This window comes from Gobius niger (genome assembly GCF_951799975.1).
Source record: "Gobius niger genome assembly, chromosome: 8".
Lineage (NCBI taxonomy): Eukaryota > Metazoa > Chordata > Actinopteri > Gobiiformes > Gobiidae > Gobius > Gobius niger.
The window spans coordinates 17,509,937-17,535,415 of record NC_136859.1 but is presented as its reverse complement, the minus strand read 5'-3'; the positions used below and the strand labels follow the sequence as shown (position 1 = coordinate 17,535,415).

General features: G+C 40.0%; 1 protein-coding gene across 1 annotated transcript in view; it reads left to right on the top strand.

Moving 5' to 3' along the window:
- sntb1 (syntrophin, basic 1) overlaps positions 1–25,034 on the top strand; it is a 43,087-nt gene extending 18,053 nt beyond the window's left edge. Inside the window, exons 3-8 of the mRNA XM_079561228.1 lie at positions 4,229–4,346; positions 6,229–6,318; positions 7,804–7,940; positions 9,196–9,392; positions 16,956–17,185; positions 23,180–25,034. Of these exons, the coding sequence (XP_079417354.1) occupies positions 4,229–4,346; positions 6,229–6,318; positions 7,804–7,940; positions 9,196–9,392; positions 16,956–17,185; positions 23,180–23,272 (865 nt within the window). The 3' untranslated portion in view covers positions 23,273–25,034. The remainder of the gene's footprint in view (positions 1–4,228; positions 4,347–6,228; positions 6,319–7,803; positions 7,941–9,195; positions 9,393–16,955; positions 17,186–23,179) is intronic.
- Positions 25,035–25,479: the final 445 nt, after the last annotated feature.

Genomic DNA, 25,479 nt, shown 5'->3' with positions numbered 1-25,479 from the left:
AATAGGATCATATGTAAATGTTTGGGTGGTATTAGTTTAAGCAGACACTGTTTACTCATTCCTGTGATTTTGATGAAGATCAGACCACATTTAGTGACCAATTTAGGCAGAAATGTGAGAAATTCCAGACTTACTTTTTCTTGGCACTGTAATTGAGCTGGAACTAGCTTCAGGTAAAACAGCGTAAAAGTGAAATAACTCCTGCCTAGGACTTAAAAAAAAAAAGGAAACAGGCCAAATTAACAGTTTTAGTTTGTGAGACCATGGTATAACTGGATTAAACATCTCAGAGCCGTGCATTAACAGTTTTAATGCACTTCGCAGTGCGTCATGCATTAAAACTGTATAACGCACGGCTCCTCATTGTTTAGTAGCCTAAGTTAGTACGTAAAGTTTATTTCTAAAGCGCTTTTCACAGATAAAATCACAAAGAGAATAGGTAAAAACAAACAATCTAAAAATGTGTATTCATTCACTCACGTGTAAAAATAGTGAAACTAGTGAAAACCCATCAACCAAAAGCTTTTTGAAACACGTCTTCAGATCCTTTTTAAAGCAGTCAACAGAGTCTGGGGGCAACAGACTGAAAAGACAGGTCATCTTGGGTCTTATAATGAGTCTTGGGGGACGTCAGCAGGTTCTGGCCAGAGGACCGAAGAGTGCGGGGAGAGGAGTACGGGCTCAAAAGGTCCTGGATGTACTGTGGGACCTGACCATTTAGGGCTCTGAAAGACATGACTAAAATCTTAAAATCAATCCTGAAGGCATGACATTGTACAAATTTTAGAGATGTTCCGTAGGTGATAAAAGCCATTTCAGAAGCCATTTCCTTCCTTGAAATACATACACACTAACCGTAACCCAGTAAAAGTAGAAACTTGAAATAAATATGTTACTACAATGTCTGTTTATGCAGAACCAGACAAGAGTCATGGGCCCAAGTAATTCTACAAAAGTAGGTTATGATTTATTTGTGCTGAAACTGGGACCCTGTCTCAAGACTCTCCTGGCATCAGAACAAATTATAAAATTTAAAAACAAAGTAATATATAATGAATATAACAAAGACAAATCATACCAGGTTTTGGTACCAACATTTTATTACTGTCATTTTTAGCCTACTATTGCCTCTTGCCTTGATTGTTCGGACAATTTTCCCAAGCATGTAATGACTTGAACTCTCTTAACTAATTTAGGAATAAAACACTTAAAATAAAAATCACAATCCACATAAACGACAGAATTACAAATATACACCAAGGAATAAGTGACAATCTTTTTGGTCCACCTGGGAGAAATGCTGAACATTTGGGGAGTATTTCCATCGTTAGCACAGTGTGTGTATGTCGAGAGGGAGCAGGTGACTAGTGGCACAAACAGCAGGACTCCTCTCAGTTTGACGCCTTCTGCCTCTTCTCTTTAACCTTGACAAGTCCACAAAAGGTTACATTTGCCTCAGCCATATGTGCTTGAAGTATAGTACAGCCTGTGATGTGGCAGAAGAAAATAGGCACAGGTGAAGAGCAAACGACGAGGACCATTTGAAAATAGATAAACGGTCAGTCATCACTCCAGAACTATACAAAAATGTGGATAGTTCAGGGGTAAATAATCATAATTACTAATCCACCAATTGGCTTATAAATATATGGTATTATGTAATTGAAATATCACTTAAAACAGGTGGATCCGTACCAAAATTAATAATTTAGTCACTGGGAGATTTCTCATACCTCGTTATAACAATCTGAACTAATTACACAAATATAAAGAGAAAGGGATGTTCATTGAAGCACATCTCTGCATTTTTCACCTGCTTTTAATTTATGCAAAGTAGACTGCTGTTGGTAATTGATTCAAGGTTAATAAATATAAAGGACGTCAAGCTATAGCCTTTGAGGTATAAAATATAATTTACTGCTCAACCATTAAAGAACATAATTGCGTAACTCAGTAGCCTTGGGTTGGAAATATTTAATTCATAAAAGTTTCAATAACGAAGAACAGTGCCAGCACTCTAATGAAGGAAAAGTCTCGGCTGTGTAAAGGTTTTGAGATTCGCAGTTGAAGTTAAAGAAGCGAATCATCATCACTATCTTGATCCTGTGACCGTTTACTGCAGGGACACACTTGTATAATGCGTATAATGTGTGTTTTACAATAACACAGTTTTTGTAGGTCTAGAAAAAGTAGCAAGAACAAAGTACAGTGCTAGTGATTGCATTGCCTTTTAAAGTACTTTTTTTTTTCAACATGGGCACGTTGCTGCGGTATTGTCGAAGGTGACAGTTATTAAGAGAATCCTAATCCCCACCAAACAACAGCCCATTAAACTTCCGTCACCTCTTTCTCTGTTTATGCGCTGGTGCCTGTCCCTAATCAGCTTACACATTTTACAGACTATTAATAGAGACGTCTCTTCAGTGTGTTTTAGAGAACACCTGCAGTGGACGGGAGCGCTCCCGCCGCAGAGTCATCAGCTACAGCAGGGCTTTTCCCTGTCGAGAGAGGGAGGGAGGGAGACAAGCATTTTGACAGTTCACATTTGTTTATTTGATTCTTACATTAACAGTACACAAGAGGCGCAACAGGAAACAAGAAAGGGACAAACGAGGAGGTATCCAGGCAAGACTCACAGCTAAGCCACACATGCCTTCTATTGTTCTGGCTAATAGATACAGATGGCATCTCGTCATAGAAGGGGGCCGTGGCGTCGCCTTCTGGTGGAATATCAACTTATTTATCACATACAAATAAAGTCCAATGTAAATAGGGTCCATATGGATATTTTCTCACAGCAGATTGTTCTGTAGAAGTAAAAAAACGTTGTGTTGTGGAGCGGAGGGAGCTGCACAGGAGGAAGAGGGAGGAGGAGCTGACCAGTGCAGGACACCACGCGATGCACCATCTCAGGGGATCAGAGGAGACTGAAGGCAACCAGCCAGGTTTCCTCCGGTTGCTATGGTTTCACCCACTTCCAAAAGCATGTGGGTCCGCTTGACCCACAATGGCGGTGCGGCCCAGTCGCAGCGGCTCAGGACTAACACCGGAACACTATTTCATTGTACAAGTACAATGACAAATACAGCACATAAAGTCAATACTTTCATTTTACAATGACAAAGTATTTGAACAAAATCATAATTTGATTAGATAGAAAAGTTTGCCATACCAATTCTACTACTAATTTTACTACAATATTTGTTTATTACTTGTTAAAAATTGTAATAGTACCTCTTTGTTACCGTGCTTTTATTAAAAGTACACAGTTATTTTATGAAGTCAATATTTATTGACTAGGTTCGGGAGCAGGACCACACTTTGCACACCAACCACTCTTGCTTTCACCTAACCAAACCTCTAATTACTCACGAGCCATATAAACCAAGCCAAGCCTCGTCATCTCAGTTTGTTTGAAACTGTCGAGCTCACCCTCCCTCCCTTCATGTCTGTCCCACTTCAGCAATGATTCTGCTGCTTAGAAGGGGGGTCCCGAGACTCTAAGCCGAGACACAGCCCCCACCCACAGTCTCGCCCAGTTTCACTCTACACTATTACCATGTGAATAAAATCTTAATTGCACGTGTGGTCCTTGCTAGTGAACTGCTTTAAATCTCAGTCATATCTTTATTAAATATCCTCCTTCCCCCCACAGTCTTGTTGCCCTAAGTTAAAGCCAATGAGCATGTCAAAGTGTCTCCTCATTCAGCAGATACTTTTAAGTGACACTTAACTTATGCAGATGTGTCAACTACAGCGCTGAACCCGGGCCATACTTGATTATGCGCTGTGAAAAGTTGCATTAAGTATCTTTTTAAAATTCATATACAGGGCACACAATTCAAAAGTCACCCGGCCGAGGCATTTCTTGTGTGGGCCACGAGATTAGTTATGGAAATTTGGTGGAGACTGTATTGTGTCACATGGCCCAGAGGGACGTGCGCCTGTTGAGTCTTGAATTGACTGGAATAAAGTTAAAATTCAATGCAACTCATTAGATTGTTTTGACTTGAGTGCCCATTTCCGAGTGGATGGGATAAACAAGCATCTGCCTGCAGAAAACATTTGGGATCTAACATGTCCACAGTGAAATTGAGGTTGTGATGATAACGCCAGCCTCGCAATTTGAAATGAAGTTATTCTCCAAAGGTTGCAAAGTGTAAAGGTTAGAGAACAGCGTGTGAAATGGGAGGTTAATGCAGGTTAAACTTCTTATCTGTTTCTGCAGACAGCTGGAGCTGCACTCCCCTGACACCAGACACACAGTGGTGCTGCGCTGCCCGGACCAGCCATCTGCCCTGGCCTGGTTCTCCGCCATGCACTCTGTCACCACTGCACTGGCCCAGGTGCTTCTCTTCTTACTTACTCATTTCTGCTTCTGCGTTACTGTTTGAGATAGCACAACAGGACACGGGAAAAGGCCAAGAAATAGATGATAATGCTTATATTTCATCAATTAATTATTATTAGACAACAGTATGGGTGAAGTTTAACACTGTGGATTATTCTGTTTTATTTCCTCTCAGTCATACAGGAATTTTCCACTGTTTTCAAACACCGACGACTGGACTGTGTTGATTGAGTTAAGGATGTTCCACTTCTATTTTCAGAAGCCTTGTTTGCTCTTGTAGTGTAGTGCAGCGTTTCCCAACCAGAGGTGTTTGAGCACTTGGCAGGTGGTATTTGGAATTGCCTCAGCCTAAAAAAAGGTCAAACTGAGTAGAATTTCAATGTTACAAAAGGAATAAAAGCGAGTTTTAATTATATTTTTCAGTAAAGGTTTGATTTTGAGAGTATCTCAGCAATATTTTGAACATAGCACTCAAAAAAATACTGAATAAAACCATGTCCTGAGATGTATTTGCTACTCACTAGGGCCCGACCGATATAAGATCTTTTACAATATTAGCTATCGGCCGATGAAAATGCTGATATGTTAAAAATGCTGCATTGGAAAGAGCTTAGTCAGAGCTTAAAATGAGCACTCCCACAATTTCCTAGAGGAACATCGTGGTGAAAATCAGTTACAATTTTATGTCGTAGACTTTTGTTTATAATTTCAGAACCATACAGAGACTTTTTTGTTTTGGATTTACTGATATTTCTCTTTCAAACAAGCTCCCTCTAAAGTACCTACTAAACATGAATATACAGCGCCACGTTCTGACACGTTTAGAAGCATCGTACACAGGATTGTAGACCACACATTTTCCAAAAATGTCAAAATCCCCATAATCGGCATTGGCCTTAGAAAATAGCATTATTGGTCGAACTGAGATATATTTCTATATATTTCTATTATTGAAAGCTTTACTTAATCAGTATATGTTTAGCTATAGGTTATTTGAGTGATAAAAACAAACATCGAATTAATTATCGTACCCCAAAAATCCTAAGTCCTACTACTCACTCACACTCTTTATAACTGATTTTGTTTTAGTTTAAAATGTACATATTTTTAACCTGTGTTATCTGCCCCCTTAGGGTTATTTTCTCCAAATATACCCTGACTTGAGAGTTTACAGCCTAAAACTCATTTGAAAGACCTGCTAGTTTCTGAATATATGTGTAAGATCTGTGTGAGTGAAACAAAACTTACAACAGATTTGTTAAATGTAGATTGAAAAAAAAAAGTAGAATCGTGTCCACTTTATAAACTGTAAAACCAGACCTTTCTTGAAGAACCAACCTGTCACATAGTTATTATCGGTGTGTACCTTAGGGAAAATACAGGGGAGTGGGTGTAAGGTAACGCTTTTACCCTGTCAATTACGCACATGTAGATAGTGTAGTGAATGGGATGGATGCTATGTATTTGAAGTAACTTAACAACTTTCATGTACAAAAATATAATCATGTGTCAGGCATTTTTAAATTACTGCTATTTTAGCCTTAAATTTCTGTAAATAATCCTTGTAGACCACAGCTAAAATGTACTATTACAGAGGAGCCGCAGGTTGTCAGAATGTCATCCCTAATCCCACAGTTGTGCACCTAAAGTGGGCACACATTCTGTATTCAGGTCATTGCAACATTTATTTAGGAACATATTCATTCAACAAATTAATTTGCGCTGGCATAAACACAATTACTCCTTTGGTAATTAATAATTGAGATGTTTGCAGCTGAGGGAAATGAGCTTGTCCTTCTGTGCATGTAGTGACTCCGCTCTCCATCCTCTCTGTGTGTGCTCTGAACATGGTCCAATCTCACACTGTCCCACCGCAGCGCGCACTGGCAGAGGTCATCCAGAACCACGGCAGGACCGGCATCGCTGGCAGCAAGGAGATCCGACACCTGGGCTGGCTGGCGGCAAAGGTAGGAGTTTGGTGCTAACGCGTGGAAGCAAGTGTGAAATGCATGCGTTGTGAAAGTATACAATGAGCGGTTTCAGAGAGTGACGCACGCCCACGTTGCATTTGTCACGTTTTATTGGTCCGTCTGTGACTGCCAGATTTTGATGGCCGCACCTGTTACTTTTTGTCATTCATTTGGAACCATTAAAAGTGCCCGTTTAATCCGTCCCATTCCTACAATTTTAAAATGGAAATGTCTGGGATGCTTTGGTCCAGCTTGTGCGCTCTGGTTGTATGCATAATTTCATTTATTACCCTATCTTCAATAATAATTCACAGTAGAGCGTTAGTACAGATTCGGGCACACACCTGCATCAACACACATATCTTTTTAGTGAATTTGACAATAATTGATCCTTCCCACACACTGCACAGCACTGTTACTTAGCAACATATTGTTATGACATTAAAAAGTTGACCTGTGACCCGCTAAGTCGCGAGATGCGATTGGTTGAGGCAGAACTTCAAAGAGCAGCTTAGGATTCCAGAGCTATGCAGCAGATAAGCTCTTTTAATGAGCGGAGTTAAAGAGCATTGTAAAATAAAACTTGGTGGCTGTGTGCAGGAGGTCCAAAGATTAACAGCGAGTGTTTAAAATAGAGGCATGGGGTCCGCTTGTTAGCGGCACCAGTGGGTGACGAGCAATCACAGTACTTAAACTGCTGCTTCAAGTTTGGGGTATTTTCACTTTAGCTGTGCTGTTCTGAAGTGTTTATTTATACCAAAACGGCGCTGTTTTAAAAAAATATTTCATTGATAGACCAGTAAGGCTGCGTTTTTGTCTTGCATCATTTATTTTAGAAAATCTTCAGTGAGCTTATATTTTAAAGGCAATAATGCCAAACAAAATGTGTCCGTTATCAAATTACATAGACGTGTGGGTAAGTCAATTCTGTGGGAAAGTAAATCATTACTTTAGAGCTGAGGTTCCCAAACTTTTAATGCTGTGACCCCTAAAATCTCCAGACTAAGAAATCTGGGCCCCTAGTGTAAAATGTTTGTGGACATCTTTAATAATTTCAGGAACAAAACAATAAAAATCTGGTTTATTAGTCTTTATTTGAAAACTTCATTTGTTATTTGATCTAATTTAACAAAGAAAAAGAGAGTTTGCTAAAATGAAGCATGATTTGAACAGTTCACATTTGCCTCTGACCTTGAGGCATTGAAGTCACCCTCAAACGCCATCGAATTTTACTGACCAACATTATTTTTTTTCCTGAGTGCATTAAGTGCTCCAACTGAACTGTGTGTAAAGGTTAAAAATTATGTCCATTTCAATTCCAAAGTATGTTTCCTGACAAAAGATACTAATGGAATAAATTACCTAATGTTGTTCCAATTGCTGTGCATGATGTTCAACCTTTTACTCAACCTTTCTTTGTGAATAAACCCAGTTTGTGCACAGGCCCCATGTCCCATCTCATTATGTGTGGTGGTGTTGCAGACAGAGAGCGAGAAGCAAAGCTGGAAGCCGGTGCTGGTGGTCCTCACTGAGAAAGACCTGCTGTTGTTTGACAGTCTCCCACGGGGGCGGGACGCTTGGCAGAGCCCCACACACACATACCCTCTACTGGCCACACGGTAGGTCTCATACACTCGCAGAGAATACTATACTCCTGCTTTGTATTCACTCTATGGTTTATCCTCTCACAGCTGTGTGGGTTTGGTTTTCAACATATTTTCTGCATAGATCTAGACAGTGCAGTTTAAATAACAACAATAAACTTTGTCTGATTATGAGCATTGGATTTGCCTGAAGAAGATACTGGGCAACAAGAACACAAATGATCTAATTGTTTATTCTTTTCCATTTAAATGCAAAACAGAGAAAGACTGCAATTATTATTATTATTAACAGTATAATTTATTAACAAACTGCAGAATATTCTGTCTCCAAACATGCTCTGAAAAGTAGGCGTTAATGTGATTCTAGTATTAGTAGTTCATATTTCAGGTTGCTGCTCCTGCTATTGTGCACAATTGTCCAGTCAAGAAAGAAGGGTATCGCTTTAGATTAAGGTGTGCTCATTAAGTATTAATAAGCATTAGTAATCATTTTAGGGTTAGGAATAGGGTTAAAGGGACTATACGGAGTTTAAAATGTTGAAATGATGTATTTTCCTCCCCCCTACATGTTCCAGCAATGTCCTAATGTGTAGAATGAGCCCAGACCTGTTCACCATAATTGCCTCTAAAATCCTGTCGCTCAAAGAGTTCTTAATTCGGGTCCGAAGTGCCGTCATGCACGAGATTGATATAGACCTGAGGTGGCAGTAGCGAGTATAAAATGACAAACTTGCATCTAGCCCCTTTAAGGTCAGGGTTAGGTTAAGGGTTGGCTATGAATAAGCATATTATTAATGGTCTATTAGTATGTTAACAGATAAAAGTTTAATAAGCAGTGTTTTAAAACTTTTTAAGCATATTATTAATTCTTATGAATACCTTATTAATACTTAACGAGCACACCTTAATATAAAGCGTTACCAAAAGAAGTCATGAGGTAGCTGTCAGAGGGGGAGGTTTTATCATTTCATAAGAGTCCTTGAGCAACACACTTTCTCAGCTGGATATGTGTGAAATTGTGCTTGTCAATGCAACACTCTTATTATGATGGAAATGTTTTGTTCTCTCAAGGTGTTCCAGCTTTCACCATTGTCTAGTGGGATTGTGAACATAGACTTTGCTTTTATGTAAGAATGCAAAGACAAATACTCATCTTGTGTCTTTGTTAGTCCTCACATTTGGCTCTAAGCTGTGCAGTTGTTGGACTATAAGGCTTATAGAAAAGATATTTATACAATACAATAATGGAACTGAATGTGCTTTGCCACAGTCTGGTGCAGTCCGGTCCTGACCGGGGGTCCCCTCACTCAGGCACAGAGCTGTACTTCGCCACTCGGACCGGGACACGGCTTGGCATTGAGACCCACCTGTTCAGAGCTGAGACCACCAAAGACCTGTCGATGTGGACCAGGCACGTCGTCAATGGCTGCCACTCGTCTGCTGAGATGATCAAAGAAGTCTCAACCAGTTAGTATTACACACGTCGCTTTGTAAACGCAGCAAATGTGAATATTGGGATTGTTCTGAACAGTCTGGTCATGTAGAGAAATCACTTTGGGCTGTGCAATTAATCTTTTTTTTTTTTTTAAATAGAATCTTGATTAAATCTATAAATTAAAGTCAATCTCAAGTACTGGCATGGTGCTTTTGAACTGACAGGTCTACAGTCAGTGCTGTGGCAATAACAGCGTTAAATGGTGCTGCAGTAGAAAGCATTTATGTTGCTTAAGCTGAGGTTTGTTTTTCATTCAAATTTATTTTTAATCCAAAGGCATGACATGTTAAATATTCATCATGCAGCACATTAAAAACATTGGAATGAATTGGAGTATTGAACATATTGCACTCCTTCATAATAAGACTGTATGGACATGTAGTCGATTGAGCTTGTCTGGTCACTCCTGTGAGATGTTGTTCTCATACACGCTCAGGCCTGTCCTTGCAAAACATATGCTGTAAGATTTAGTGGGCTGCGGGAATAAGTATTGCCTCAGGTCATGTAAGCTGGAAATGAAACCGAAATCCAGCGGATAAAAGCAAAGATACACATGCTCCACGCTGGAATAATGCGTGTGATATAATGTGACAGCCATATAGAAGCCATGGACAAAGCACTTGCTATTTTTGGAAAGGAATGCTACTCTTTATCTTGCTTCAGTCTGCTGTTTGGCAATGGGCATTGGTTGCCCTGGGAATTACATGCACACGCGCTGTCGTACTCCTATCCCTCTCTGCTGCCTCCCTCCTAAGGCCCACAGCATCCTGGGAAGTCGTATCTCCCCTGGGCCCCTGCACGCTACCGACTAGAACACCACCATGCCAAATTAGGTTTTGCCTTTTTGAATCCAGAAATGTGAAGGGCTAGTGCTGAAACTTGTGTCAGCAGAAAGAAAGCCCCTTAAATCATAGATGTGCGGACTTTAGGTGACAATGTTACACTTTAACGAGAACAGCAGGGCTTCAGTCTGTGCTGGAGAGTTCAATTATTCTGGAACACTAACGTGGGACTTATAATAGCATTGGACATGTCACACTGCTTGGGAGGAAATGACAAAATGACTATGACTGCCGAGGAATGGTAGTACTCAAAATATGCATGTGTTTTCATGCTTATACTTTATCTTCATTAAAGGGGCCATTTATCAAGACAGGAGCTAAAAGGCAAATGTAAGCTGGAATAAAGCATATGGTTGTTTGTTGGAATGTTGCACCTAATTTACCATTTGAGATTTCTTGTATGACCGTTTTTAAGCCCCCAAATCGGATTTGTAAATGAGAAAATGTTGTGCGTGTAACTAATGCGCAAATGCCTTTGCTACTTGGTTTGCACATGAGCGAACAATGGATTAAATGACCCCCAAAAGTGTATTTGACAGGTTAGACCCATTCACTAGAAACTAGCTGGTTTGAGATTGTTTGTGGTGTTTGTTTTACTTTCTTATTGTAAACTGGGACAGGGTGTGACATAGGTAAATAGAACATAGGCAAACATTCAATGTGCATAAGGGCCATGAGTACATGACCGTTTGTGGCGTTTCAGGGTGTGTATTAGACATTTGGATGCAACCCATGATCCAACTAGTAGAAACTGGCAGGCTATCATTTGTGAACTTTTCCAAAGTTCATGTTTCAAAATATTCGAACAGCATTCAACATACATTTACATAAATTGTGATTGTGTATTAGTCTTATATGGTGTTTTTCATAAACTTATGCTTTAAAGGAACAGGCCATGGGATATGTTTTTACCTGAGCTTAGACGAATTGATGCAAACCTGTCTGGTCTTTACGCATGCGCTCAGTCACGCAAAAAGACCAAAGATGTTGCTAGAATTTAGCATTAGCCGCAGTAATATCTTCACTCCTATAGAATTCTCTGCGTGGATGTCGAAGTGCTCCTACGGTGTTATTACGCCTTACAATATAGCACCCCTTTTATCCGCAACACGTTTACTTTGTGTGACTATACTTGGATCATGGAATTACTCATGTAAATGTATTTAAATAGGGAGAATGTGGAAGAGCTTGATCGCTTCTAACTTCACCCTTTTGGCCCCATAGAGGAGAGGAGGTGAGGCTAAATGCTAACAACATGTTTGGTCTTTTTGCATGACTGAGCGCACGCGTAAACACCAGTCAGGTACACATCAACTTGTCGAAAGCTCAGATAAGAACACATCTCAGTATGGAAAAACGGTGGCCTGTTCTTTAAGAGGTTAAATGTATATAGTGGCTTAGTGGTTGAAGCATTTGAGCCCTAGATCCAAAGGGTGTGTTTCCTGCCACACGCCCTTATGAATGTGTTGTATGAGTGATAAGAAGTGGTCAATTGGAGTAGATTGACAGCCATGTTCTGTCTGTCTACCCAAAGAGTCTACTTTTATTTCTCACACACATCTCTGGTCACCAATGAACAACCACTGATTACTTATGCATACCACACTCATACATAGACAAGGTAGGTGAAGTGTCGTATGCAAGAACACAACAACAGCATGCACTGTACAGAGCTGGGATCGAACCACCTGAGCTCCTGTTACTTTTAATCACTTTCACAAAGTTCGTTACCACTTTAGTTCTAAAACTGTTCCAAAACTCCCGTCCAGAGTAATTACGCACACAAAGTGAAAGAGGATTGGCTCACTCTGCTGTCATGCCGTTGACCTTGTCTGTGTTTGATCTGAGTATCTGGCTGATAAATGTCCGGGATGGTTTCACTGCTCATTCACTGTCGAGCCTCATGATGAAGATGTGCTGCTGCTCAGATAGTTGAACTCTCAATCACATTCTGGGCACCGGGCCATTCTCACAGAAGTTTTAAAGAGCTTTGCAATTCATTCTAGTCCAAAATCACATTCATAACAGCACTTGGCATCGCCGTCACTTTATATTGCGAGCACTGATTCTTTCACATGTCCAGGCCACATCTGGTACACGCACATTCCTGCCTATGTCGACACTATTATTAAATCACTTGTATCAGTCATGTTAAGATGAATACACCATTTTAAATTATGCCCAATAACCATCATCTCCGTGTAGCATCTGTTCTGTTGAAAAATGTTTCCTTAAATGAAGTCTTTGACACACTACTGTTCTTTATTAATGATGCCGGAGCGTTTGAGGTTCTCTTGTTTGCGCGACGATAGACATCTCATTAGTCTGGCAGAAAGTGTAAGATTGATTTTGAGGTCAAATGCTCTAAGAAACAGGTAAACAGCTTAATGACAGTGCATGAGAGGAGCACTTAGCCGCAGCAGCTGTGCAGAACTGAACCTATTGACCTACTGTGACTCCCCCAAGTCACACACAGCACGGCGCAACCTTTAGAGAGCAGCTAATGTCGTTTAGAAGTTGTAAATATCGGAGGGAATATTCAGGAGTTTTTATCCTGTAGTGACCCTTAGGGATTTGGCCTCTGCAGCTATGTTATAAAATGTCTACTCTTATTAACTTCACTCATCTGTACGTCCTATCACATTCCTACCTCCGTCTTGTCTTCTCTGATCAGCGTCATTTGGCTGAAAAAAGGGGGGCTTTGTGGCTGCCCTGGAAAGCCCCTGTGCATTGTGTGTGTGGAGGGAGAGTCTCAAACCGACAGGGTCCACGGCTCTCAGGTGGACCAGGGCGGACAGTGTAGGATTTCACTACTGCACAAAACAGCTTCTATTGCACCGCTTGTTAAAAGGCCTTTGTACCAAGCTCATTTTCATTGACACAGATTAAAAAAAAGAAGCTGTTTATAAGTAAGTAAGTAAGTAAGTAAGTAAGTAAGTAAGTAAGTAAGTAAGTAAGTAAGTAAGTAAGCAAGTAAGCAAGCAAGCAAGCAAGCAAGCAAGCAAGCAAGCAAGCAAGCAAGCAAGCAAGCAAGCAAGCAAGTAAGTAAGTAAGTGCTTTATTTGTCATTGTGCAAACCTGCAACGTGTGTTCAGCTGTTAGTCCTGAGCCCATGCGATTTCTGGATGTCGGGGAAACCGTAGGACCCGGAGGAAACCTCTGATCCTCTGAAACGGTGCACCGTGTGGTGTCCTGCACTGGTCAGCTCCACCTTCTTCCTCTTTCTCCTTGTTAGAGGAAAACATTAAATCGCTATTTATCATACTGTGTCAAGCTGTAAAGTTGTACTATCCGTGGGTCAAGCTGTACAGTCGTACTATCTCTGTCATAGCCTTGACTGTGGTGCACAGGCGCCTACTCTCAGCCACTGAATGTTTGCTTGCATATCAGTGTGAGGCTCTGAGAGGGTATTTATCCCTTTTCTGTGGAAGCATGGACAGACTTGAATGGTATGACTAGCGCAATGTCTCGAGTTCATGTCTCCGGGTCCCGTACCGATGGTAAATAAACATCCTGTTTAAGACATCCAGACTGCTGCCTATTTTTGATCTATCCTCTCAAACACCATTATTAATTCTCTAACACTCCTGTGCAGCTCCCTACGCTCCACAGCAGTCTTTCACCCATCTTCTGGGAAGAGCTTAGCGGTTCATCTGTTTAATTCTCCAGGGAACGTACATTAGGTGCCTCTTCAGTGTTTCAGAAGAAGAAATTTGTAGGTTTTAATGTAGAAATCAATGCATAATTGGTCCACATACAAGCAAGAACTCAACATGTATTTTGCTGTTGTATGAAGAGAGAACACAAAGGGTTCTGTTTTATTATGAAATCTAGATAATACTCGCTGGTACCAAACAAACGGTAAGGTCACAGAAGATGAAAAGGCTTCTCACTATTACAATCCAACTATAGTTAGCTGTACTTCCACTACAACTTCAATAGTTTACTGTGTCCACACAAGAGTTTTCAAGCATTCAGAGCTGCCTCAGCCAGTAAGTAATAATAATAGTACATCAGACTTGTATAGCGCTTTTTTGGACACTCAAAGACGCTTTACATGGGGGATAAAACAAAACAAAAAGGGGGGTTTAGGTAGTAAAACTACCATTTTTGTCTAAACATCTTTTTGACTGCGCAATTAAGTTGTAACACATGAAGAGTTTAATAACTTTAATTTGACTGACAGACCATGAAAAGATATGGATGATGTGACCGACAGTGCATTAGAAGCTGATAAAAGTAATGAGCAGATAAAAACTTCCAAAATTATACACTGGTAGGATGCTGACGTCGAGCTCAAACCATAGGAAAACAATGACAAGATAACTACACACTCTCAGGCGCTCTACGCGGGAGATCAGATCAGACAAGTTTAATCTGTAAATGTTTTAAAATCGAGCTCTTTAAGTTTGCAGAAAGGGAGACGGGAGGGGGTATCTCTGCTGTCAAAGCTTTGAAAATCGGGCTTCATCATGCCGTGGAGATTAGACAGGTTTGTCATAAAAAGTGCGGGAGAAAAGTGCTATAGATAAATTACCAAGTGTTTTGCGGCATGTGGCAGCCCTCCTTAAGAGACAAGTCTGTTTCTCATCTGAGGTAAACTCTAATGTATGTAGACAGGGGGCACAAATGAGACTGAAGATTGATAAATAACTGAGCTACTAAAACAACCACAGAGTGATGCAAGGACACCGAGAACAGATGGGACCATTTCATTTTTATTATTGAGAATTAAACTGGTTTTATTAATGCCTGTTGTACAGTATAACTGTGAATGATTGCTCTTTTATTGATTGAAGGAGACTAGTTCAAAGTAACCGTTGGTGTCGTCATGCAAACTTTTGTAAACAACAACATGACCAATAGCCTATTATTGATGATTGCCATTTTGCTAAAATAGTATGCTGCCTTGTCATGCATACGAAAAACAGTGAAGACTGTTAATGAATAATGCCTCCTAACAGAGAATTTCTAGGCACAGCCAGGGGTCGGAGGGTGTCCGGTTTGGGAACCTCAGGATCTCATCTCTGCTGTTGTTCTCCAATGTTGTTCTGTTGGCTTCATCAAATCAGGACCTTGAGCACGGTCTGGGATGGGTCTGCAGCCGAGTGTGAAGCGGCCAGGACACGCTGGCCATCCGAGGCCATGGTTCTCCACCGGAAAAAGGTGGCTTCCACTCTTCAGGTCGGTGGGGAGTCCTTGCCTCAAGTGGAGGAGTTCAAGTATCTCGGGGTCGTGTTCACGAGTGAGGGACGGATGGAGCGCGAGATCGACAGATGGATCGGTGCAGCGTCAGCAGTGCTGCGGTCGTTGTATCGGACTGTCGTGGTGAAGAGGGAGCTGAGTCGGGGGGCAAAGCTTTCGATTTGCCGATCGATCTATGTTCCCACCCTCACCTATGGTCATGAGATTTGGATATTGACCAAAAGGACAAGATCGCGGATACAAGCGGCCAAAATGAGTTTCCTTTCCAGGGTGGCTGGGCGCACCCTTCGAGATCAGGTGAGGGGCTTGGAGTAGAGTCGCTGCTCCTTCACGTCGAAAGGAGCCAGCTGAGGTGGCTGGGGCATCTGTTTTGGGCCCAGGACCCGGCTCCGGATAAAGTGGAAGAAAATGGATGGATGGATGGATGGATGGATGGATGGATGGATGGATGGCCTCCTACCAGAACCAACCAATTTCAATGCCTCAACTTTCTCACCACTACTGACCCCTTTTGATACACTGACCACTGCAGACCAGAAAACTATACAAGATCTGCAGTTTTGGAAATGCCCGGCCCCTGACTTAGTCTTTTAGCCATTACCAAAGCGCTCAACAACACCCGCTCTGATTCTGGAAGTAAAAATGACTGTGGAAGCTACACTGCCTGACTAAAAAAAAGGTGAAACGCTATACAACAATATTTTGTTGGACCACCTTTAGCTTTGATATCAGCATGCATTTGCTGTGACATTGTTTCAATAAGCTTCTACAATCTTGTAGAGATCTTGTATAGATGATGGGAGAGTGTGACCACTGCACAAAGCTTTCTCCAGCACATCTCAAAGATTGTCAATGGGGTTAAGATCTGGACCCTCCATCTCATGCTCCCTGACCCACTCTTTCACAAAGTGAGCCCGATGAATCCTGGCCTTATCATCTTGGAATCAATCGAATAACCTGGTCATTCAGGATGTTGATCTCAGTCTTTGAGGTCAAGGTTGCAGAACCTTGACCTAACCACAACTACAACCCCAGATCAGAACAGTTACTTCAATGGTGGCCACTTTTTTGGGGTTGGGCAATGTCGTTACCACATAACTGATTAGCCTCCTGTGCATTTAAGCTGTTAATATGTTAGTTCTTCAGAACGTCTATGGGGTAAAGGAATGAGAGTTCTACTTTCAAAACTATATGACCCATGACAAACTTTCTCATATCCTTTATCCTGTTTCTCACACCATCTTTGCACAAAAACATTCACGTAGCTGCTAATTACAACCCACCCCTGAGCAGGTGCCAATGCCTTGATTGAATGATGATTGCCAAGGAAATGACCAATGTGAATAAGATTATTAGTGTGTGTTGGGTTTCTAGGCCATTATTTACCGTTATTAGAAAAAGCAACGTATCATTTGCATGCGTATATAGGCCTTGTTGTTGATTATAATTACAATACACTGACATTAAAATTGGCATGTTTTGTTGCAGGCTGTCTCTTCCAGGGCCAGGAGTGCAGGCTGGTCATCCATTATGAAAAGGGCTTCTCCGTCGTGACTGATCCAAAGCTGCTTGATGATGACAGTGATGAGATCCAATTGGCCCCTACTCCCGTAAAGCCCCGCGTGCTACTTTCCTACCCTTTCGAAAGACTCAAGATGTCTTCGGACGACGGGATACGGATGCTTTTCCTCGACTTTGGCAGCAAGGAGGGCGAGATTGTGAGTGATCTAAGAGTATTTTATGGCCTCTATATTGTTCGGTCTGCTGATAAGAAATGAATTATAAAACAGACTACACTTTTCGCTTGAACACACAGTCAGATAATTGGTGATGTAGAGGAGCTGTGACATTCTTTCGTCGACACGTGATTTGTCAAGACTAGAGAAGGAGCTACATTTCATTCGTATTCATGCCGTAGAAAATGTGTTTGTGGAGATAGAGAAGCACCAACATCATTTTAAAAATGTACTGCTACTGCAACTCAAAGATGTGCATGACAAAATCCTAGAGCACAAAAGAAGAATATACAATGCATTCAATCATGATTTCAAATGGAGAGGTTACATAACTCTAATATAGTTTCTCAGAAAACTGAACAAAAAAAAATCCACTTATATTGAATCTTTCATTTATACAAGGAACTGGATCTTTTAATGCTACAATGGCAAGGAATTTGTTACTTACTTCAGGTGGATAGGCCAAGTAATCCGTAATGACAGTATTATTAACTATAAACCAGGTCAAAACATCTGGGTTTTTTTTACAGATAAAAGGCAAACTCTACCGTTGAAAGCTAGTCTGTTCCCCACCTCAATATTACAGCTGACTATGGGCTTTTTACAATGTTACGATGTCTCATGCACACAGCCTGTTACTACTTCAACCAGTTCAGTAACGCTGATGCTAAAACCACACACATTAGCTTAGCTCTCATGCTTGATATGTTAATTAATAGTTACTGGAACATTATTGAACTTGTGTGATGGAACAGACCAGGGAATATGCACTTTACTCACGATTTCTGTGTATCTTTTCAGGTAGTGTATTGGTCATACTCCACAAATTCAAAGAGAAAAAAAAGATTGTCCCCAAATTTGTTTTGGATTCAGCCACATTCCCCACAGTGATTTCGTCAATTAAAATATTTAGTTATAACTTTAGTCAAAGTGATATTTTTGTCAACTAAAATTGGACTACAACTAAATTAAAAGTTGCTTATGAGACAAAAACTGTGACTAAAATGTCCACATATTTTCATCGACTAAATTATGACTTAAATCAAGTGACTGAAAGAGCCTCAGATCATTTAAATTCACAGGCAAAGAAACAGCTCAGAGCTTTGTTCATGTGGGAGAAGCTCCATGAAGAAGAGGAGCTTGATTAAATATGATTATAATAAATATTATAAATGTAAAGTCGACTAAATCTGTCTGCAATTTAGTACATTAAATTTAAATGCAATTTTAGTCGTCTAAAATTAAATTAAATTTTTGTCAAAAGAATAAGACTAAGACTAAAGCTAAATTGAAGCAGAACTAAGTAACTTTTTTTTTTTACCTAATAACCTTTTCGTAGTTCCTCTGGGGGTAATACAAGTGTTGATGGGATGATTGGGGGGTCTTTCATCCCCTCTGGTGTCTCTGGCCAGAAAACCACAATGGCAACTTCCCTGCCACCGGGTCGGAGTCAATACACACTAATGAACCACAAAGAAGAAGCTAACAGGCCAATTGGCAAAACTAACTGTGGGCTAGCACAACTTAAAACAATATTTACAGCCATGTTTGAGTGAAAAAAATGATCTCCATTGTGTCATTGAGTTGAGGCACAATGTACAAAATCCCTCTCTCCCTTTGTCTTTTCTGTCAGTGTAGTATTTACTCTCCTGGACAAAAACGCAACAGGCTACGACACCTGCAGTGGCACTTATGGCCTGCTTTAAAATATGTTTTCAAAATTAACCATAACCATTGACCATGAACAGCGAAAGGCACAGAAACCTTGTAACAAATTGAACCCTATTATTGTCCCTATGTCACGGCTTCGAGTAATGTGGCAGAAGAATCAAAACGACTGACCAATAAGTCGAGTTACTAAAGTAAAGCTGCTGCTATTGACACTGATTACAAAGTTCTGTTACTACGATTAATCCCTCTAGCAATTTGGAAATTCTTCAATGAATACCTTTGTTGGCTACTTTAGCTCCTCCAGTGACTGGCTCTGTATGCAATTACACCCAAACACACAATGCCTCTATGAAACCATGATTAAAGGCTTATTTTATGCGAACACCATGGGAGAAAACACCATGTCACACAGTAGTAAGCTTTGGTGTGGTCTTGCACTACTCTCTCAGCAAATAGTTCATAGCCCGTCTCTGGAGGGTTGGAGGGGCCAATGGGGAAATGAAGCAAAAAATATCAACTAAAAGAGCCTGGCAGAGCGGTGCAGCAAAGTAAATTACAGCACTTCATCAGAAAACAGCCCTTAAATAAGGCATTTCACTTCATGTTGTTGTAGCTGCTGAGAGCTTTTGGTGTGGAGTGAGGCTTCTGTGGTGCAAAAACACACTTGTTACTTTGTTGGAGAGTTTTTATCTGTTAGTGGCACACAGCTGGTCTGACAAGTGACAATGTATACACAAGACTTACCTTTATTATTTACACATCACACACAGTATTGTTAAGTAGCTGCTGTGTACTTTTACAGTATATAATATTCATCCCATCCTTCAACCAGTGTCTCATGCCAAAAGCAGAGGGCGAGCAGTGCAGCATCTCCAGTTCTCGTAGCTGGTGCATTTGCCAATAGTGCCAGATATGAAGAGAACATGCACTGGGTCACTGAACTGCAGTTCCTCCTGCTCCCTGAGGCACTGGTTGAAGGATGGGTCTAATGCAGAGGACACATTTTCCTACGGGGACAATAAAACCACAAAAAACAAACAAATATCATTTAGAAATTCTACAAAGGAAGAGTCACTTCCTTTGTATTAAAAGTAGCTTTTTTGTTCTGAAATTAAATGGTTTTATAGTTTATGTAACAAACTTTGTTGAATACTTTTTCATCTCTTCAATCATTTTAAAGTATAGCAGTAGGCCTACTTTACTTGTGTGTGAATAGTGAACACTTTTCCAAGTCCAAATATCCCCATTGCAAAATTTTTGGCATGTTGAGATGATTATATAATTGACTTGGTGCGTGGCAGTCAATTAAACAGCCACACAGAGTGTAGTGTGTATTGAGAAAAGTTGGCCACCTCAGCTGAACAGATTTTGGTGCACTTTGCAGTCGCTCAGATTCCCAGCTTAGTTGTAAATAGCTTCATAAAATTCCCAGAGCATTTAAGAAGCAGCTGATGGCTCATTAATTGTGTGTGTTTTTAATGCAATCAGCTGGGTATTTTTCTCCACACTTTCGGGACTGACGTTAGTTGGCAGGAAGTATATTTGCCTAATTTTGTACGAGACAGCCACTGACAGCTTATCTTCCCACACAGAATCAAATTATTATAACAACAAATGGGTTTTGCCAAACCATTCATCAACTTATTAGGTTGAACAATTATGCACAGGCACAACATAGAGGCAACTGTAAGGTATAGAAAACATGCACAAGGGTTCTGTAGCCAAGCTATTCTGAAATATAAGTGGGACATTTCTGGTTGCATTATAAAGTCAAAAGGTGTAGATTAAATTTAGACTGAATAGTGCTGGCAACATAAATGTACTAGAGCTTTAACTTTTCCTCGACATTAACTTTCACTTTGACGTTTGTCATTAATTTATTTAAAAAATAAAGGAAAAAGCATAAAGCATCTGTATTTTAAAACATTGTTGTGTCTCCGAGGGCAGTTGTGTCCAATAAGAGAATTTCTTAGTGTTTCCTGCACCCCCGAGAGACATTATCACACGCTACGATCTGAACAGTAAAGCAGGTGGCTTGGTTGCAGTGGATGTGCATCTTGGACGGAGATGAAGCCCCAAAAGTAGTAACAGCAGAAGTTGTAGTAATAGTTGTAAAAATTGAGACCCAGATACTGACACAGAAACCAGTAAGTAAACTAAAAACTCTTTGCAAATGTATCGATACTGTGTTTTCTGTTCTAAATTAGACTTTTTTGAATAGTTTTAGAGGTATCTTTAGTAGAAATAATATGACTAAATGGTCAAATGACAAGCTACTTGGTATTCTGTTAAAAATTGCACCTTGTCAAAATTGAGTTTGAAATTCATAGACTGATCGCTACAATGACAGGAGTAGATCCATCAGTCGTGAACATGCAGTGCACGTAATGTTGTCAAGGGCTGCTTTGAATGAGATATTTGATAACTGTCTTTAATATTGTAACAATAATGTGATATTTTACTAAACCATTACTTTACCAGCCATTACTTTCAAATAAATTAGGACAAATGTCGTAAACAATTTGTTTTTTCATCAAATTCTGTCAAAACAAATCTTAAAAATAACACTACATCAGAACAAAACAAGGCAAAAAAAAAAAATCATGACTCAAACAGAACTTTTACACAACCATTGTGTTTTAATTTTTGCCTGTGTTAGCAGCCAACAAAACAAAAAGTATAAGTCTCAGTGATTTTCCAATATTAACGCCTTAACTGGAGTTTACAGCCATTGGCCAGTGTTATACCTCATTTGAAAGCTAAGGCCCATAAAACTGAGCTAAGAATTTTCCTTGTGTTGGCGTCACTTTTTCGTCATTTTTGTTGTTTGTTTTTCACTTTTTTGTTTGTCCATTTCATTGCTTTTTCATAATTTTTTTGTCACCTGTTTTGTTGCATGTTTTGTCACTCTTTTGATGCTTATACTTTTTTTGATGCAATTTCCTTCTATTTTATTTACATTTCGTTGTTTTCCACGTGTGTTCTGTTTTTGTCACTCTTTTGATGCTTTTTTGTTCCTTCTTTCTAACCGTTTTGTTGCTTACTCATCACTTTGCCTGATTTGCATCGCCTGTTTTTCTGCGTTTTTGTTGCTTTTTTTTCTCCACTCTTTTTATGCTTTTTTTTCATCCTCATTTACTTCTCATTATGATGCTTTTTTGAAGAAGCTTTTAGATTTAGGTAAAGTCGAACTGGAGAAAATATTTTGGGGAGGGGTTAAGAGATTAAAAGGACTAGATGGTCATTTTTATACTCGCTACTGCCACCTCAGGTCTTACGCGCAACTGCAGTTTCTATTTAAAGGAATGTGCCACCGTTTATAAATACTGAGATATGTTCTTACCTTAGCTTAGACGGGTTGATATGTAAACAATCACGTAAACAGAGCTAGACTGCGCTAGCATATAGCCTCTCCCAGCATAGGTATAGCTCCAAACTGAGGTGAAGTTAGTTGCTACCAAGCTCTTTCCCTATTTAAATATGGTAACATGAGCCAGGAGCCTTTACACAATCCAAGTATAGTCACACAATATTAAACATGTTGATTTTCTAAGCAGACAAAAAGAGGAACTATATTTAAATTGCAAGGCGTAGTAATATTACTACGCCTTGCGTTCCCCTTTTTATCAGCCTAGTATAGCAACATGTTTAATTTTGTGTGACCAGACAGCTACATATCAACCCGTCTCAGCTAAGGTAAGAACAGCTCGTGCATGATGGTATTTCGGCTTAAAGTAACAACTTTTTGAGTGAGAGTGCAGGATTTTAGCTGCAGTTGTCGTGAATAGATCTGGGCTCGTTCTACACTTTAGGACATCACTGGAGGGTGTAGGGGGTAGAAAACATTTTTAAACTCCGTCTGGTCCCTTTAACAGAGCACCTAATATTGCAACAATGATAATTCTGTGATATATTCTGCAGCCCTAATGTTGGATAAAGTCACATTATATTACAGAAATCCATTATATCCATTTAGCAATCAAGCCTGCTCATCTTCGCAAATGATCGCAGTTGGGATGAAGTTCTTTGCCCTTTCGTTATAAAGCTGCACTGTTTGAACATGTCACTATTATCTCCTGCTAGGCCCCATTCTCCATCTCATGGGGAAACACTGGCTTTAGACTTAGCTTCCAGTACATTTTAAGATTTCATGAACTTTACTGAGCCTCTTTGTTCTCCCCGTCATCCTTCTTGTTTGAATGTACCCTCAGATCTTTTAATCATACCGGCTCCCTGTCACACGATGCATTTTTCTGTCTCATCCAGTTTCTGAAAAATTTAGTTTTCCTTTTTTGTCTCTCGCAGCAGTTGGACCTTCACTCCTGTCCAAAGCCGATCGTCTTCATTCTCCACTCCTTTCTCTCGGCCAAAATCTCCCGTCTGGGTTTAGTGGCCTGACCCCTCGGAAGATATGCAGCTCAGCACCTCGGATAATTTCAGTCTGAGGCCAGAGGATCAGTGAATGTACCCCCACCACTGGATCATATTTTGGGCTTAAGGAGCTCTCCGAAGAAAGCAATCCTGGCTCGACATTACGACTAAGAATGGACTTTTGAATGGCTGTGAGGGACGGACTGTCTGGAGAATCATAAGAGAAAACACAGCGGGGACGCTACAGGGGAGAAGACCAGAGCGAGCGATTTGTAGACTGGGCATTACTGTTGGCAATGTGTAGCACTGAGATTTTACTTTTGAATGCAGAATATACGTACATAATTTATTAACATCAATCACTTCTAACATATTTTTTTAATTTAAAAACTGTGTAACACTATGAAATTCTATGTGAAGTAACGGACTGGTATTTCCACTACTTTCAGACTTTAATGAGAAAACATCTTAAAGCAGTACTAAGTAACGTGTTTACCTTAATAAATCCTTTTTGTAGTTCCTCTGGGGGTAATACAAGTGTTAATGATTGGGGGGGTCTTTCATCTCCCCCTGGTGTGTCTGGCTGGAAAACCACAATTGCAACTTCGCTGCCACCGGGTTGGAGCCACCAATGCACACTAATGGAATCACGAAGAAGAAGCTAACAGGCTAACGGGCAAAGCTAACTGTGGGGCTAGCGCCACTTAAACAGTATTTACAGCCAAGTTTGAGTGAAAAAAATGATCTCCGTTGTGTAATTGGATGTACAATGTATCTCCCTCCCTTTGTCTTTTCTGTCAGGGTTATATTTACTCTCATGGGCAATTAATGAGTAAAAAACTGTAACATGCTACGACACCTGCAGTGGCGCTTATGGCCTCTAGGCCTCTAGCATGAGTTACTTAGTACTGCTTTAAACGGGGCATCACCAGCTGCTTTGGTTCACTTCTACATGCTTTATTTGAAAACCCATTTTAAAACAAAAAAACGTCATTGTCAGTGTGTGGCTGATCATTAGGAGCATGTGTGTTGTTTCTTTAAAGGGGGGCATTATGCAAAATCAACTTTTAAGGTCCTTTTTTTTTTTTACCATGTTACATTTTTGTTCTCAGCTAAAACATACATGGAGCAGTGTTTGGAGCCACTCGCACATCTTTCAGTAATCTTTGGATGTTCACCAATGGTTAAGAGCGCGGCGACATTGGCATTATTAACCAAGACCTAGAAAACACATAATACCCCCTTTTTAAGTTTTGGGTTTTACACCAGTTGTACTTGATGTTGCAACAAACAACCTGGATTATTCTGCATTGTAGCTTTAACTATCCAAAGTGTGAGTGAGATAATACTAAAGTGAATTCACTTCTTACACACAGGTTGGATTTAATATTGTATTCCCACATTGATTTAACATGTTAATCATCCAAAATGGTTTTACTAAAATCATTAGTTAAACATAAATACGGATGATGCATGGATTTTTTTTTAATCAGCAGACGGTGTTCGAAAGTAGTTTTTTGTCCCAATGATCAGACTGATTTGAGCATTTAGTTTTATTATTATTTATTGAGTTTATTTACAGCCTCATCACTGTGATTCACATGTTAAAAAGAGAGAGAGAAGAGTCTAGATTTACTGAGAACCTCGCGTAAAGTGAAGTGTTGGAGAAATGGGGGATTCGCTCTGCACGATGCCTTTTGCAGCTACTGTACTGTCACTAAGAGATGTAAAGCTTATTTTTTAACTAAATCTCTTCGCTCAAATCAAGTAATTAAAAGGTGACAAGAGAGTGTGTTTGACTGTGTGATTTTTTTTCACAAGTTACAAGTGAGCAAGATTGGGTGGCGGGGGGCACGCTGTCCATCAGTATTATTTATTTGTATGAAACACTGCTTATCCCTTCTAGGAAAATAACGGGAGAGGAAGTCACGAAGCCTATTTGTAAGTCACATGGGGCTGCTGTCCATAACCGTTTTATTCAGTTTCAATAATTAACTAGCGCCATTGCGATTGACTGCGGAATTGCGGGAAGCGAATGCACAAATTGCATAAATTGCTTAATTTGCATAATCTAATTTGCATAAACTGGTAAAATACATAAAATGTCATGTTGCATAAACTGTATAAACTGCATAAAGTGGTAAAATGCATAAATGGGTTAATTTGCATAAATTATGTAAATTGTATAAACTCTTTAAAATTCATAAATCCTAAATGGCATAAACTCTTTAAGT